Here is a 16498-nt window from a genome sequence, read left to right as displayed (position 1 = left end):
AACTACATATCTGTGGGAGGCCAAATTTTCTTCATATATTTTGCCCAAAACGGTATGTCAGAACAAATTGAATGTGATAGCAGATATGAGAAGTCAGCTGTCCCCTATTAAAGCAGACATTAAAAAGAATTGCAAAAAAAAAAAAAAAAGTGTAATGCAGTGTCACCCTTCACATTTTGGAGGAGAGGGGAAGAGGAATATAGTTATTTTTCATTTTTAAAAATCCCATTTATGTTAGAATGCAGGGTTTCTTTTTGTGATTTCTAAGTGAATTACTTTTTAAATTTTATTTATTTATTTGACAGAGAGACACGGCGAGAGAGGGAACAGAAGCAGGGGGAGTGGGAGAGTGAGGAGCAGGCTTCCTGCCTAGTAGGGAGCCCGATGCGGGGCCCAGTCCCAGGACCCTGGGACCATGACCTGAGCCAAAGACAGACACTTAACAACTAAGCCACCCAGGTGCCCAATTAATAAATAGTTAAAAGGCTGTCTGTCTTAACAAATACCCATAGATAGAACCATTATAAACAGAAATAACTTTGGGATGCTGAGACTAAATGTTGGAGAATTTACTGCATTAGAAGTCCTAAGATACTGCTCATCTCCTCCTCCCTCATGGGAGCATCAGTGGTGTATTTTCTGATTTGCTGGTGCCCAAGACTGCCTTTGCCTTTACACATGAATGTTGATTTGCTTGGTGTGGAATGCATGAGTCATAATTTATTCTCTCTCAGCTGCAGATCAGAGAGTGTGTAGACCTTCTGCCTACCTCCAACATATTTAAAGGACACCTCATACATCCCCCAGCAGTGTCAGTGTCAGTAACTCTCCTCAGAGGCTTAGACCTGATCCTCAAGTCCTCTCCAGAAAGCATTACTATAGATAGTTTCTGTCTCTTGTCCTCTGGAATTCAGTGTTGGAGAAAGAGACTAGGCTAATTTAATTTTCGTTAGAGTTAACATATCTTTTACTTTTTTTTTTTTTTTTTTAAATCCTTGTAAAACAGAAATTGCAAAACTAGACTAATGGGCACTGGGGGCGGGTGGTTCTGTTGAATTTTGTCAGTGGGCTTTTAGGATCTGCAGGTTCAGGTCTTTTTTTTTAAACTCAAAATGTTTGCTTTTATAACTTTCAGTTCCCCTTGTTTTGACAATGTATTATTTATAGATTTTAGCTTTACTATCATTATATCATGTAAATCATTTTTATTTGTTTATCAAACCTCGGTATTCTGGGAGAATTTCTTAAGCTTATAGTCAGTTCTTTATTTAAGTTTTCTTAATTTAGGCTTGGTAGCGTTATCCAGCTCTGACTTTGGTGCGGATTTTAATCTTGCAATTTCAGTTTTAATTCTCCTGTCATATTTCACTTTCTCAACCAGTTTCCTATTCCCAAAAGCCTGGATCTCCGTTTGTTCACTTTGCATATTTGCTTATCTTCCTCTTAAGATACTTTTTTCATAGAAACCATGTCTTTTGGATTCTATCTTGATCATTCTGTGAATGCTTTCTACAATTTTCTTGAGTTTTCAGTATGATTTTTTTTCCTTTGTTATAGTTTCCTTGTAGTTTTCATACACCCTGATACTGTTTTTTTTTTTTTTTTTCTCTAAGTTACCCTTTAAAGGGGAAAGCTGTTCAGATGCCTAGAGTGGAGCTTGACATAATAACCCTGGGGCTTGATCTCATAACCCTGGGATCATGACCTGCACCGAAATCAAGAGTCAGATGCTTAACCAACTGAGCCACCCAGGTGTCCCCATTCTGAGCTTTTTGAGTTGTCTTTTTCTGTTCGTTTTCACAGAAGTTGAAGCAGACATATTAGGAATGTGACCTGGAGAATATATCAGTTAACACTGGAAGACAGTTTGCTTTCTGTTTTAGTTTGTGGACACAGTTTAGATGAAGTGAGAACTTCCAAACATTTAGTATTAACATTAGGATTTAATGTGTTCCTACTAGTTTTAATTTATTTAACATCATTATTACATTATTAACATATGAAATACCCTATTCAGTTTCTGAACTAGAATTGATGGCACACTCACCCATTTCCCATGAGAATACTATGAGCAGATCTTGCCTTCAGTGAATTTTGCCATTTTCTCTTCCCCAATGTTTTTTTCTATCTTATAACCTGATTTCAGAGATGTTAAAATACAGGAAAATGCATGCTTTGGAATAAATGAAATATATGATATGGTTATGTTCTATAAAATAAGAACTTTAGTGGTACAGGGTATTTGGTATTAAACTACATTTCCAGAATTAGAGTAATAAGGTAAATTCTGGCACATCTGTTCAAGAATGGTAGCAAGATAAGATACCTCAGGGTTAAGTAAGTGTTATTTACTTTCATAGCAAAAAAATTAAACAGAAGGACAGCGAGGTAGTAATAACTGTTGTGTTTTAGATGGCAGGACTCACTAGAAGAAAGATCTCTTCTTTCCAAATCTTACTTAATGAATGTGTTACTTTTTAAGTATTTTTGTGGTGGCTGTGGGGTTGTCTGTAACACTTATGAAGGGATCAGTTAGATTATTTATAGATTTTATTATTTATGCTATGCTAATTTCCCTTTTTTTTTGCAGTTCCTAGACTACTATTAGATAAAGGAAATCTCAATCATTCCATCGAAATTTTTATGTTTTAATGTTGTGCTTTGGGGAGTGATGGTAAAGGATGGTGGGATAAGAATGTCATGAACTAGATTCAAGACTACTTGAATGGCCGTATCCAAATACTCTGCCTATTTATTTATGTAGTGAGCTAAAGGAAGTTTCCTGAGTACTGGCGGGCCTCCTTCCTCATCTTTTCTCATTTTCTAATAAATGTCTTAGGTCACCATAATGAAGATAGGTGAGGTACAACTAGAGGGAGGTTGGGGATCAGAACTAACAAATTCCTTTTTTTTTTTTTTTAAAGATTTTATTTATTTATTTGACAGAGAGGGATTACAAGTAGGCAGAGAGGCAGGCAGAGAGAGAGAGAGGAGGAAGCAGGCTCCCTGCAGAGCAGAGAGCCCGATGCGGGACTCGACCCCAGGACCCTGAGATCATGACCTGAGCCGAAGGCAGCGGCTTAACCCACTGAGCCACCCAGGCGCCCAACAAATTCCTTTTAATAAGAACCTAGAAAGAACTTGGTAGCCTAGAAAAATAAAATGGCCATTTTAAGTTGAAATTGAATAGCAATTAATGTAATGGCCCAGCATGTATGCTCAGAAAATCTGTAACTGAAGTTCGGGGTAACCGCAAATCATATAAAAAGATTTCATTTTAGTTATAATTTGTTGTGGCTGCTAAACATAATAGGTAGTCCAACATGAAGCCAGGGACTGCTTGTTCCATGTGTCCCCAAGGGGTAGAACCAGAACTGTAAAGTGGGAATGAGCTGATCAGTAAGATCTTGAGTTTCCTTTCATTAGAGAGGTTCAATTTTAGGTTGGACATAACACAAACAAGGATTCAAACAGAGTGAGGAGTTGGATTAGATGACATTCAGAGTCCTTTCTAACACTGAGACTCTGTGACTTTCAGAGTCACTGATGATATTTTTAAACTACCTCTTTGTGGAGTAAGAGTTGTTATGGTAAGCAGCAGGTTCCATAGTGTGACAAAGATGCTGTGAATGACTGCACTAATTCATTAAATTGGACTGTTGGCACAAGTCACCCATAGACATCATAGGCGATATGTATATAAGTAAGGCACTCTCCTTTTTTTAATGGAGTTTTTATTGAAGTACATAAATAACAAATACCTAATTGAAAAAAGGTAAAATATAGTAAAAGATGTAAACTAAAAACTGTGAGGATTAAAAGAAGGGAATTATATATCAAGAGTATCAAGGGGGGCAAAGAGTATCGGTAAAAGTTTCATGAGAGAAAATAGGTCTCGAAAAGTAAGTGGAATTTCAGCAGATAAGGACATGAAAGGAAGTGGGGTAACCCTGGCAAAGAAAGGCAACAACATGAAGTTTCCCGGAAGCAGGAGAGCACTGATGTGTTGGGAACGGTGTAGTATGAGGTAAAATGGCCAGAAAGGCAAGTTGGGGTTGAAGTGAAGAGGACTTGAATGTCATGATGAGGATTTTCTATTCAACAGAAGGTAGCAGTTGAAATTTTTTGAGTGAAGAAGCATGAGCAGTCTTACTTTATAGGAACATTGATATACTTGATCGACATTTGCTGAATTGCTGAAGGTGGAGAAATTGAGTGGAAAGTCATCAAAGAACCATTGAGGACTCTGTTAATAAAAGCATTTGGCATTATAGAGTGCTCACTATGTGTCAGGCACCTTAACGTTATTTCAGTGCAGCCTCACAACTATGTCATGTGGTAGGTACTTTCCAAATTAACACTTCCTGGATTCCCAGGAGGAAATTCCTGTGAGAAATCCATACACCATAATTAATTTCTGCAGGCATATTCTCTTATGTGCGTGTATGCTGTGTTCACCCACACTCTCCAAATCACCTTAGTGAATATTGTTATGTCTTAATATAGCATTTTATAACTGCTATTATAACCAGCAGTCACAAATTATTGAGGTTTAAAAGTACCATATTAGGTATTGTGGTAGAAATAAAAGAAGTACAAGATACAGTATCTGACTTCTAAGGTAGGCACACCTATCTTAGGTATTTATGGTATAAATTCTACTTTTGTACCATTCGCATGCCCAGCACAACATGGCTGCTCAGTAAATAGTAATTGATTTATTGATATTAAAAGTAGAACTAGGCCATTCCACCAATAATTTTCTAGTCAGATAAGAATTTATCAGTACGAGTCAGGCTCTTAGTTATTCAGAACAGTGATACTTGAGAAATGAAGCATGATTAGCCTTCACAAATGCCAGTAATGTTATTTAATTTTCAAAAACACCCACTGTCCAGCCCTAAAATGTCATGCTTCAACATAGGAATAAAGGATATTGCTTACAGTTTACTCGGTTCTCCTCTTAACATAGACCTCACTGATTTATTGATATAAACTAGTCATGCATTATCACATCTTTTTTTTTTTCTTTTAGTTCTATGAATAGTTTTGATTAGGACCAGGGAAGAATTGGAGCAAGTAGTCTGCGGTTGCTGGAATATGGAATAATCATAGAACTCTTCTTGGGTTCCATTCAATTTGAATGTCACATAGACTTTCTCCTCCCACCATAGTCTAAACCCCCTTACTTGAGAGGCACCAGGAGTCAACCTATCCTGAAGCATTTCATAGTCATTATAGTGCTTCTGGATAGAATGTATTTAATTTAAACTGCTCACCAGAAAATATTGTGAAGTTGATTATCTGTGCCATATTACATATCTGGAATATGCCGTGTTTAGAGAAAATAAGTATAGCTTAAAAACAACTTAGAAGAAAAATAAGTCAAAATATAATTGTAATAGAATAAAAATCTGTGTTGTACATTTAACAACCAACAGGTTCATGTTGCAATAAAAGAGTAAAATGGAACTGGATAGATTATTCTTATTAAAAGGGAAAGGAAAAGCTAGGCAAGCCTTGATGTGATTACAAATTAGGTGTGTCAGGCATTACTTCACCTGTGTATGAAGGTGTGTGAAGAGTTGTGTGTGTGTGCAGAGCTGTTATTTGTGACCTGCAAAATTACTTAGACACGTATCATGATGAAAAACAGTCTCATAATCACAGTGTTACTGCATGGTAAAGTCTTTAAACACATGTAAACTCTATCCCTAAGGAAGCATTTGTTATTCAAAAACATCTCTAGTCGAAGTATTTTGATATAGATATTATTACAGGACTGTATAGGGATGGCTGAATTTAACACCTGTTTAAATTACATGTGATGAAAATCAGAAATTATAACCAAGATCCCCAAAGTTTTTTTTAACCACCTGGTTGTCCTGGGTAAGTCAGGAGAAGTGACAGAGAAGCAGTAGTCAGTAATGTGGTGTAGCTGAAGCTGAAGCCAGGAGAGAGTGTGTTTAAAAAAGGAAGAAATTATTGACTTTGTCACTTCTGTGAGGTCATTTAAGGTGAGGACTGAGATAACCTTTGCATTTTGCAACATGGAAGTCATTGACCTCAGCGGAAAATGGTAATGGTTTAGTGTTGAGGGTGGAGGTCAAATTAGAACAGAAGGTGAGAAATTGGAGATAGCAAATATGGACCGTGTTTTTTGGAAAGCTTAGCTGTGAGAGGGAGGAGGCGAACAGTAAGTGAAAGGTCTTAAAGGAGGGTTGAAGGAGAGCTTATCGTGTTGTATTTTGCTTGTTTAGTGTTGTGGATGGCACATACTGATGAAAAGGAGACAGTCCAGCGGGAGAGGTTGAAAACACAGACAAGGGCTCCTGGGTGGCTCAGTGGGTTAAAGCCTCTGCCTTCCACTCGGGTCATGATCCCTGGGATCGAGCCCTGCATCAGGCTCTCTGCTCAGGGGAAATCCTACTTCCCCCTCTCTCTCTCTGCCTGCCTCTCTGCCTACTTGTGATCTCTCTCTGTGTCAAATAAATAAAAATCTTTAAAAATGTCATGTAATGCTAAGGGACCCCTTGAGATAGTATATCTTTCTTTAATCCCAGAATCTGGGGGACTGAAAATTAGGGTTAGATTTTTCTTTGTAGCCAGTAATGTTTCATTAAGTTAGAATCAATATTGCAGAACAGGTGTCTAACTTCCTTTCTGGTGATGTCACTAACGCGTAGAGTATGGTTAGAGGGTAGGGAGAAAGGAACTAGATAGAGCACTATCTTCCTTCCGTATTTTTATCACCACTGCTGCAGTTAAACCTGTCAAGACTGTTGGGGGAAAAACGGTGAAATTCTCTCTACTTCGCTGAACACACCATTGATCTCAAGTTACTGCTGCTGTTACTAGATAGTTAGCTAATCCCTGTTTGCTTGAAATGGAAGGTGTCCTGTATGACCTGCTTCCAAATCCATTACTTGAGCAATCTCACCATTTCTTCAACCAGAAGCTTTATCATATCAATATTTACCTTGTGTCAGAAACTGTACTAGGTCTTGGAGATCCAAAGGTAAGTAACAGCATCCGGGTACCTACCTGACCTGTGTTCATAGCGGATACTGATATAGGCAGTTTGAGTACAGTGTGAGAAGTGTTAATGACAGAAATGCAAGGTGCTTTGGGCACACCTGTGAGGTTCACATTACTCAGAGCTGAGCTGAGGTGGTTAGAGATGACTTTCCACAGGAAGTTGTATTAAAGCCTGCTTCTAAAGGATTGCTAGGAGTTAACTAAACAAAGAAGGGGAGGGGAGGGAGGGGAGGGGCGTGCTAGGGGAGGAATGCTGTGGGAATTGAAGTTGGAAGGGCAGTCACCAGATAGATGACTCCAGATCTTCTAAACTGCGTTGTTTAGACATTATCCTCTAGGAGTGATGAATAGCCTTTAGAGCACTTTTTTTTTTAAATTAACATATAATGTATTATTTGTTTTAGGGGTACAGGTCTGTGATTCCTCAGCCTTACACAGTTCACAGCACTCATGCATAGCACATACCCTCCCCAGTGACCCAACACCCAGCCACCCATCCCACCCCATCCTCCCCACCCCACCCCCAGGCCCAGCAGCCCTCAGTTTGTTTCCGGAGATTAAGAGTCTCTTACCGTTTGACTCCCTCTCCTCCCCCGTCCCATCTTGTTTCATTTTTTCCCTTTTTCCCCCACAAATCTCCGCCCTGCCTCTCAAATTCGGAGGACTTTTTAAAAGGGAATGATATGATCACATTTTGTGTTTAGCAGGTTCTCTGCAGAGTAAAGAATGGAGTAGGCAAAATAGTGCTAGAAGTTGGGATCTTGATAAGGACGTTTTTTCCAGCAATTGAGACAATTGTTTTGATCTCTGAAGCCTACCCAACAGGTAGGGGTCACCTTGATCCTCTCTCATCATGCTTTAAAACTGGTTCCATGTAGTTAGCTGAGGTATAGGATATAGAAGGCAAGAGGGAGCTGTGAAGGAGCTTGACTCAACTAGCTATTGCTCTTTAAGTCTCCCATGAAGATTGATAGCCCTGCTCTCATCCTGTCTCAAATACTGCCTTGTTAGCCATTTTGTAGGAATAGAGCCACAGAGATTTGATTTCAGGAAAATCTGTTATTGAGGTATATTGAAAGTTTTGACGTGTATATACCTGTGAAATCATCACCACAATGAAGATAATGAGCAGATCCATTACCCTCTTGCTCTTTTGTAATCCCTCCCTCCTATTGTCCCTCCCCTCCCCTCCCCTCCCCTTCCCTCAGGCAACCACTGATCCACTTGCTTTCACTATAGTGATAAAGCCTGGGTGGCTCCGTGGGTTAAACCTCTGCTTCGGCTTAAGTCATGATCTCAGGGTTGTGGAACCGAGTCCCACATGGGCTCTCTGCTCAGCAGGGTGGCTGCTTCTCCCCCTCTCTCTCTGCCTGCCTCTCTGCCTACTTGGTGATTTCTGTCTGTCAAATAAATAAAATCTTTTTTAAAAAATTATAATTTTACGGTAATGCTATACCTTCTTGATTACTTCAGTTTCTAATAATTCTTGAAGTCATGTAGTACCAGCCTTCCGAATTGTTCTTTTTAAAGTGGTTTTGGCTAGTCTAGATTCTCTACATTTTCAGATCAAATTTAGGTCAGTGTGTCAGTTTCCCAAAAAAGCCTGCTGTGGTTTTGACTGGTATTGGGTTGAATCTACACATCACTTTGGGGAGAATCAACATCTTTACAGTCCTGAGTGTTCCAGCCAACAAACATGGTATATTTCTCCATATCTTTAGGTGCTCTCTAATTTCAAAACTTTTTAGCAGTTTCGGTGTATAGGTATTTCACATTTTTGTTAATTTATCACTAAGTATTTTATATCTTTGGATTCTCTTGTAAATAATACTGATTTTAGTTTTGATTTGCAGGTACTCATTGCTAGTATATAAAAATACAGTTGATTTTATATATTGTTTTGTCCTGAAACACCACTAAAGTTACTAATTCTGGTAGCCTTTTGGTAGCTTCCATAGAATTTTCTACATAAATGATAATGTCACCTCCAAATAGAGAGTTTTGCTTCTTTTTTTTTCAAAATGGATTTTTGTGTGTGTTGTCTTTTGTTTTTGTTTTTTCTTTCCTAATTGCACTGATTATGTTGAGTAGAATTGGTAAGAACAGAGATGTCTTGTTCGTGATTTTTAGGGGCAAAGCATTGAATATGTCACCAATGAAATATGATAATTGTTTTTTTGTTTGTTTGTTTTGTTTTGTTTTTGGTGAAAGCCCCTTATTACACCAAGGAAGTTTTCTTCTTTTCCTAGTTTGCTGAGCTTTTATCAGGAAAGAGATTTAGGGTTTTGTCAGGTACTTTTTCATTTACTAAGATGATCATACGGTTTTTTCTGGTTTGTTGAAATGATGATTTATGTTGACTGACTTTTCAGATACTTAACCAACTGTGTATTCCTGGGATATACTCCTTTTGATCATGGTTATAGTCTTTTTTTTATATCTTTGGATTCAGTTTGCTAAAATTTTGTTTAGAATTTGTGTTCATGAGGGATGAATGCCTGTAGCATTCTTTTGTTTTGTTTTGTTGTAGTGATCTTCTGTATCATCATTGTCGCATTTTGAAGAGTAATGCTGACCTCATAAAATGAGTGGAAATCTTCCCATCTTCTGGAAGAAGATTGATATTACTCTTTTTCTTAAATGTTTGGTAGAATTTACCAGTGTAGCCCTCTAGGGCCTGGGAGTTTCTTTGTGGAAAGGTTATCAGTAAAGTCTGATATTAGCACTTTGTGTATTCACTCTTTTTTTTTTTTTATGATTTTGTTTATTTATTTGACAGAGAGAGACACAGTGAGAGAGGGAACACAAGCAAGGGGACTGGGAGAGGGAGAAGCAGGCTTCCTGTGCTGCTGGATCTCAGGACCTTGGGATCATGACCTAAGCCCAAGGCACTTAACGACTGAGTCACCCGGGCGCCCCCAGTCTTTATTTTTCTGATCACTCTGGTTAGATATATATCAATTATATTGACCTTAGAGAGTCAGCTTTTGATTTCTATTACTTTTTTGTTTTCCGTTTCGTTTGTTCCTGCTTTTTTATTTTTCCCTCTGGCTTACTTTGAATTTAATTTTCCTTTTTATAAAAATAAAGTTTATTTTTTGGAGCATACTTAGGTTTACAGCAAAATTGAGCAGAAGGTACAGGGATTTCCATAAACCTTTCTTTTTCTCCCTAGCTTTAAGTTTTTATTTAAATTCCAGTTAACATACGGTATAATATTAATTTCACATGTACAGTATAGTAATTCAGCATTTCCGTGTATCACCCTGTGTTCATTCCAAGTGTGATTCTTAATCCCCATTACCTGCTTCATCATTCCCCCCCACCTCTGCTCTGGTAACCATCAGTTTGTTCTCTGTAGTTAAATGTCACTTTCTTGGTTTGCCCCCCTCCCCTTTTTTCTTTAACCTGTGCTCATTGTTTGCTTGCTTGCTTGCTTGCTTGTTTGTTTCTTAAATGCAAATGAGTGAAATCATCCGGTATTTTTCTTTCTCCAGCTAGTTTATTTCACTTAGCATAATACTCTCTGGGTTGGGGGTGTGTGTGTGTGTGTGTGTGTGTAATACTCTCTAGTTTCTTAAGGTGAAAGTACAAAAATCATTATTTTGAGGCCTTCCTACTTTACCAGTACAGATCTTTTAGTATTACAAATTTCTCTATGAATATAGCTTTTGCTAAGGCTCTACGGAAGAGGATCTTTTTTTTCCTGTCCATCATACAAAGCCTTTCTGATATTGTCATCTTTTGTCTGCTAAAATAAGAGTTGTAAAGATAATGTCTGCAGGGATAAAGGATAAAGTTTAAACTTACAACTCCATTTCATATGCATTTCCATACTTAGACTAAGTGGGAAGATGCCACTTACTTTGATTCAGGAATGTATCTTTTTGACGAAGTCCTCTTATTGATTACCTACTACAAGCAGTACTTTCTTTTCGTGAAAAAAGCTCCTATCCAGTTAATGTTCTCTAGCTAATATTAGTAATGGAAAGGAAATACTAATAATATAAGGAAAAATATATTTGAGAGTCACTGAAGCAGGATTTCCGTTTGCCTCAAAGCCTCTCATTTGTGCAGTTGTGAGTAAAGGCTAAAGTGGCTTATCAAGTTGCCCTTACTATTTAAATTTGTTTCCAAATACCAAGTATATAACATTAAGTCATACCTTTAAATCTCAAGCATTATGCAGAAACCTGCCTTTACTCAGCTTGGATGATCTTTTAGTGCTAGTATAAACCAACATCAGGGTCCACAGAAATAGTAGCTGACCTTTATGAAACATTTTATACAGTGTCAGAAACTATGTTAAACTGCACAAAGTGGCTTAATGATGCACTAAAACCTTGTGAGGTCTAAGCATTTTTATTCCCATTTTATAGATAAGGAAACAGATTTGGAAAATAACCAGTCTAAGGTCCCATACTACAAATAAGTAGTAGAGCTGAAGCTTCAACCCCATCTCCAGTGACTTTAAGCATGTTGTACACCCTTCTTCTGTACCCATATGGAGTGTGTTTGAAAGAACAGCTTTTTTTTTTTTTTAAAGATTTTATTTATTTATTTGACAGAGAGAAATCACAAGTAGGCAGAGAGGCAGGCAGAGAGAGAGAGAGGAGGAAGCAGACTCCCTGCTGAGCAGAGAGCCCGATACGGGACTCGATCCCAGGACCCTGAGATCATGACCTGAGCTGAAGGCAGCGGCTTAACCCACTGAGCCACTCAGGCGCCCCGAAAGAACAGCTTTTAATGGCCATGGAATGATAGGGTTCTGAACATCTTGATTCAGAATATGGTTTGATAAGTAGTTGACTGTACCAGGGTAAGTTGAGAAAATAAATTCCTTCAGATATGTTGCCACTCTGAAAATCTGAACTTTGTTTAAAAAAGATGGGCAGATACTGAGTTGGAGGCAACGTGAGTTTAGATCTCACTTGTTAACTAAGCCACGGTAAATTAATTAGTTAACCTGATTTAGCTTCAGGCTTTTCATTTATTAGATAGAGACTTTCTCCTTTAAGGTTGGTTTAAATATTAGAGATTATGTGTCTAGCACAGTACCAAATCCATAGTAGCTGGTCAGCAAAGAGGCTGGTTGTATTTGTTACTCTTAGAATCTTCTCAGTGAATGAAAAGTTTTTTTGAGGCCTTAATGACCCACTCCCCATCCATCACCAAGATTAAGTCCTGGTCTTTTTTTTTTTTTTTTTTAATTTTATTTTATTTTTTCAGCGTTCCAGGATTCATTGTTTATGCACCACATTTGGACTCCATGCGATACGTGCCCTCCTTAATATCCACCACCAGGCTCACCTAGCCCCCCACCACCTTCCCCTCCAAAACTCTCAGTTTGTTTCTCAGAGTCCACAGTCTCTCATGGTTTGTCTCCCCCCTGATTTCCCCCAACTCCCTTCTCCTCTCCTTCACCCAGTGTCCTCCGTGTTATTCCTTGCGCTCCACCAATAAGTGAAACCATATGATAATTGACTCTCTCTGCTTGACTTATTTCACTCAGCATAATCTCCAGTCCCATCCATGTTGATAAAGTTGGGTATTCATTATTTCTGATGGAGGCATAATATTCCATTGTATATATGGACCATATCTTCTTTATCCATTTGTCTGTTGAAGGGTATTTTGGCTCTTCCCACAGTTTGGCGACTGTGGTCGTTGCTGCTATGAACATTGGGGTACAGATGGCCCTTCTTTTCACTGCATCCCTATCTTTGGGGTAGATACCCAGTAGTGCAATAGCAGCATCATAGGACATTTTCAATGTCTTAAGGAATCTCCACACTATTTTCCAGAGTAGCTGCACCAACTTGCATTCCCACCAATGGTGTAAGAGGGTTCCCCTTTCTCCACATCCTCTCCAACACTTATTGTTTACTGTCTTATTAATTTTGACCATTCTGACTGAGGTAAGGTGTTATCTCAGTGTGGTTTTGATTTGAATCTCCCTGATGGCTAATGATGATGAACATTTTTTCATGTGTCTGTTAGCCATTTGTATGTCTTCTTTGGAGAAGTGTCTGTTCACATCTTCTGCCCACTTTTTGACGTGACTATCTGTTTTGTGTGTGTTGAATTTGAGGAGTTCTTTATAGATCTTGGATATCACCCTTTGTCTGTACTGTCATTTTTTAATATCTTCTCCCATTGGTTGCCTCTTTGTTTTGTTGACTGTTAACTTGCTGTGCAGAAGCTTGTGATCTTGTTGAAGTCCCAAAAGTTCATATTCGCTTTTGTTTCCTTTGCCTTTGGAGACGTGTCTTGAAAGAAGTTGTTGTTGTTGAAGAGGTTGCTGCCTATGTCCTCCTCTAGGGTTTTGATAGATCCCTGCCTCACGTTGAGTTCTTTTACCCATTTCAAGTTTATCTTTGTATATGGTGTAAGAGAACGGTCAAGTTTCATTCTTCTATACATAGCTGTCCAATTATCCCATCACCATTTATTGAAGAGACTGCTTTTTTTCCACTGTATATTTTTTCCTGCTTTGTCGGAGATTAGTTGACCATAGAGTTGTAGGTCTGTTTCTGGGCTCTCTACTGTGTTCCACTGGTCTGTGTGTCTGTTTTTGTGTCAGTACCATGCTGTCTTGGTGATCACAGCTTTGTAGTAAAGTTTGAAATCAGGCAATGTGATGCCCCCAGTTTTTTCTTTTTCAACATATCGTAGCAATTTGGGGTCTCTTCTGGTTCCATACAAATTTTAGGATTGTTTGTTTCAGCTCTTTGAAAAATGCCGGTGGAATTTTGATTGGGATGGCATTGAAAGTATAGATTGCTGTTGACAGTATAGACATTTTAACAATGTTTATTCTTCCGACGCATGATGCTTCTCCATCTTTTTATGTCTTCTTCAATTTCTTTCATGAGTGTTCTGTAGTTCTCGTGTACAGATCCTTTACCTCTTTTGGCTAGGTATATTCCCAGGTATCTTATGGTTCTTGGTGCTATGGCAAATGGAATCGAGTCTCTAATTTCCCTTTCTGTATTTTCATTGTTAGTGTATAAGAAAGCAACTGATTTCTGTACATTGATTTTGTATCCTGCCACGTTACTGAATTGCTGCATGAGTTTGAGTAGTTTGGGGTAGAGTCTAAGTCCTGTTCTTCTGATAGTATTTGTACAGCACTGAGTTCCTTTCCTTTATAACAGTTATATTTTGATTTTTTTTTGTTGTATTTTGTGTGTGTGTGTTTTTTGTTAACATTGTTTAATTATGTGACTTTTTGATTAATATCTTCCTCCCCACACAAGATGGTTAGTTCTATCCAATCAGAAGCCATGTCTGATTTTGTTCACCTTTGTCTCTGTGCACGGTGCCTGCCATATAGTGGGGCTTTAGTAAATGTTAAATGAAGGAAATGATTCTTAGTAGCAATACTAACTACCTTGTGATAATGATGTCTGCTTCCTTCAAAGTTATGATTCTTTTCCTTGAATTATAATACATGTCCTGTGATCAGCATAAACTCTCAGTATTTGAACTTACCAGTATTCTGTGGTCACATCTTGACATTACTTGACATTATGCTGACTGAACTCCTTAGAGTACAGTAAAGTATTTCATGACAGTTAGCATTATTGTCTGTTGTTTTCAGTTTGGCTAGACATGATTGAATTACCTTCATACTGTGTGTGTGCTACTATGCAGAATTTAATTTCAACTTCTTGGTCACTTATTTCACCTCACAAAAAATGAAATTGTTTCATGAAATTCTAATGATTTAAGAAGGGAAGAATACCAGGTATTTTCATGTTCCGTCTTCAGTCTACCATCCATCTAAATAATCATTTTCATTTGGCTTCTCTTATAAGGGAGAAGATGTCAACCGGACACTAGAAGGTGGAAGGAAGCCTCTTCATTATGCAGCAGACTGTGGGCAGCTTGAAATCCTGGAATTTCTGCTGCTGAAAGGAGCAGATATTAATGTATGTAAAGAACAGTGTCATTTTAGAAAAAAAAAAATTTGTTGTATGCCCTGAATAATTATTTTCTATAGGCTTGTAAAATAAGAATAAAGTCCAAAATTATACCAAATTTCCTGTAACTTAGAATTTTTTAAAAAATAAGCAGCACAGACAGACTTTTAAAACTACAGGTAGCAAATGGCTATCGTGCAGTGGAGGACTCTGCAGTCCTAGGATAAATCCAGATTGGAGTTTTGGACAAAGGTCAATAGGCAGAAGGTCAGACGAGAGCAGTCATCTCCCGGCTCTTGCCTTTTATAGCTTTTCAGACTTTTGGACAAATGTTTAAGTAACCATGATAACAAGTGAGATACACTTTATACATCTCAGGGGACACTGTGTCACCTGGCCCCATTGTATCAGTCTTTTACCTCTTTAGCAGCTAATTTCTACCCACCTCTTCCCTTCCTGGACCTCACTGGCATTCCTACAACAGTGAGGACTTGGGGCTCAAAGAGGTTAAATAATCAATACAATAAGTGGTAGAGTCAAGGTCTGAGTTGAGGTCAAAACCCTGTGCCCTGTACTTCACTGCACTGATACCCAAGGAGATATTTCTTATGGGCTTGGGCCTTGGCTGCTGTCTAAATAGTGGGAAACTTATAGCTATGAAGAAATTTCGTGTAACAAGGCAAATAGGAAAACATTGAGAGTTCTCTAAATAAATCTAGAAGGAAGGGAGAAATGAAAAATAAAGTTTTTTATCTCATTATTTCATAGGCTCCAGATAAACATCATATTACCCCTCTTCTGTCTGCTGTCTATGAAGGTCATGTTTCCTGTGTGAAATTGCTTCTGTCAAAGGTGAGGTCAATTGCTAATTGTTTTTAAGTTTTTATTTAAAATTCCACTTAGTTGATGTACAGTGTAATATTAGCTTCGAGTGTACAATATAGCAATTCAGTACTTGCATACAACACCTGGTACTCGCCACAAGTGTGCTCCTTTATCCCTATCACCGATGTCCCCCATCCCACAACCCTCCTCCCTTCTGGTAACGCAGCAGTTTGTTCTCTATAGTGGAGTCTACTTCTTGGTTTGCGGCTCTTTTTTCTCCTCTTTGCTTGTTTGTTTTTGTTTTTTAAATTCCACAAATGAGTGAAATCATAGTATTTGTCTTTCTCCGACTCATGTTGCTTAGCATAATACTAACACCATCTGTATTGTTGCAAATGGCAAGATTTCATTCTTCTCATGGCTGAGTAATATTCCACTGTGTATATGTGTGTTTGTGTAGACATCTTCCTTATCCGTTCTTCAGTTGTTGGACACTTGGCCTATTTCCATAATTCAGCTATTGTAGATAATGCCACTGTAAACATTCGGTGTGTATATCGCTTTGAATTAGTATTTTTATATTCTTTGGGTAAATACCTAGTAGTCAGTTCGCTGAATCATAGGGTAGTTGTATTTTTAACTTATGAGGAACCTCCATACCATTTTCCAGAGTGGCTCCACCAGTTTGTTTTCCCACTAACAGCGTGCAA

At 38.1% G+C, this 16498-nt stretch overlaps 1 protein-coding gene across 1 annotated transcript in view; it reads left to right on the top strand.

Moving 5' to 3' along the window:
- MTPN (myotrophin) overlaps positions 1–16498 on the top strand; it is a 57536-nt gene that overhangs the window by 19906 nt on the left and 21132 nt on the right. The window contains exons 2-3 of the mRNA XM_044246647.1: positions 14859–14972; positions 15732–15815. Coding sequence (XP_044102582.1) covers positions 14859–14972; positions 15732–15815 — 198 coding nt within the window. The remainder of the gene's footprint in view (positions 1–14858; positions 14973–15731; positions 15816–16498) is intronic.

This window comes from Neovison vison, chromosome 4 (genome assembly GCF_020171115.1).
Source record: "Neovison vison isolate M4711 chromosome 4, ASM_NN_V1, whole genome shotgun sequence".
Lineage (NCBI taxonomy): Eukaryota > Metazoa > Chordata > Mammalia > Carnivora > Mustelidae > Neogale > Neogale vison.
This window is presented reverse-complemented; position numbering and strand designations above follow the sequence as displayed.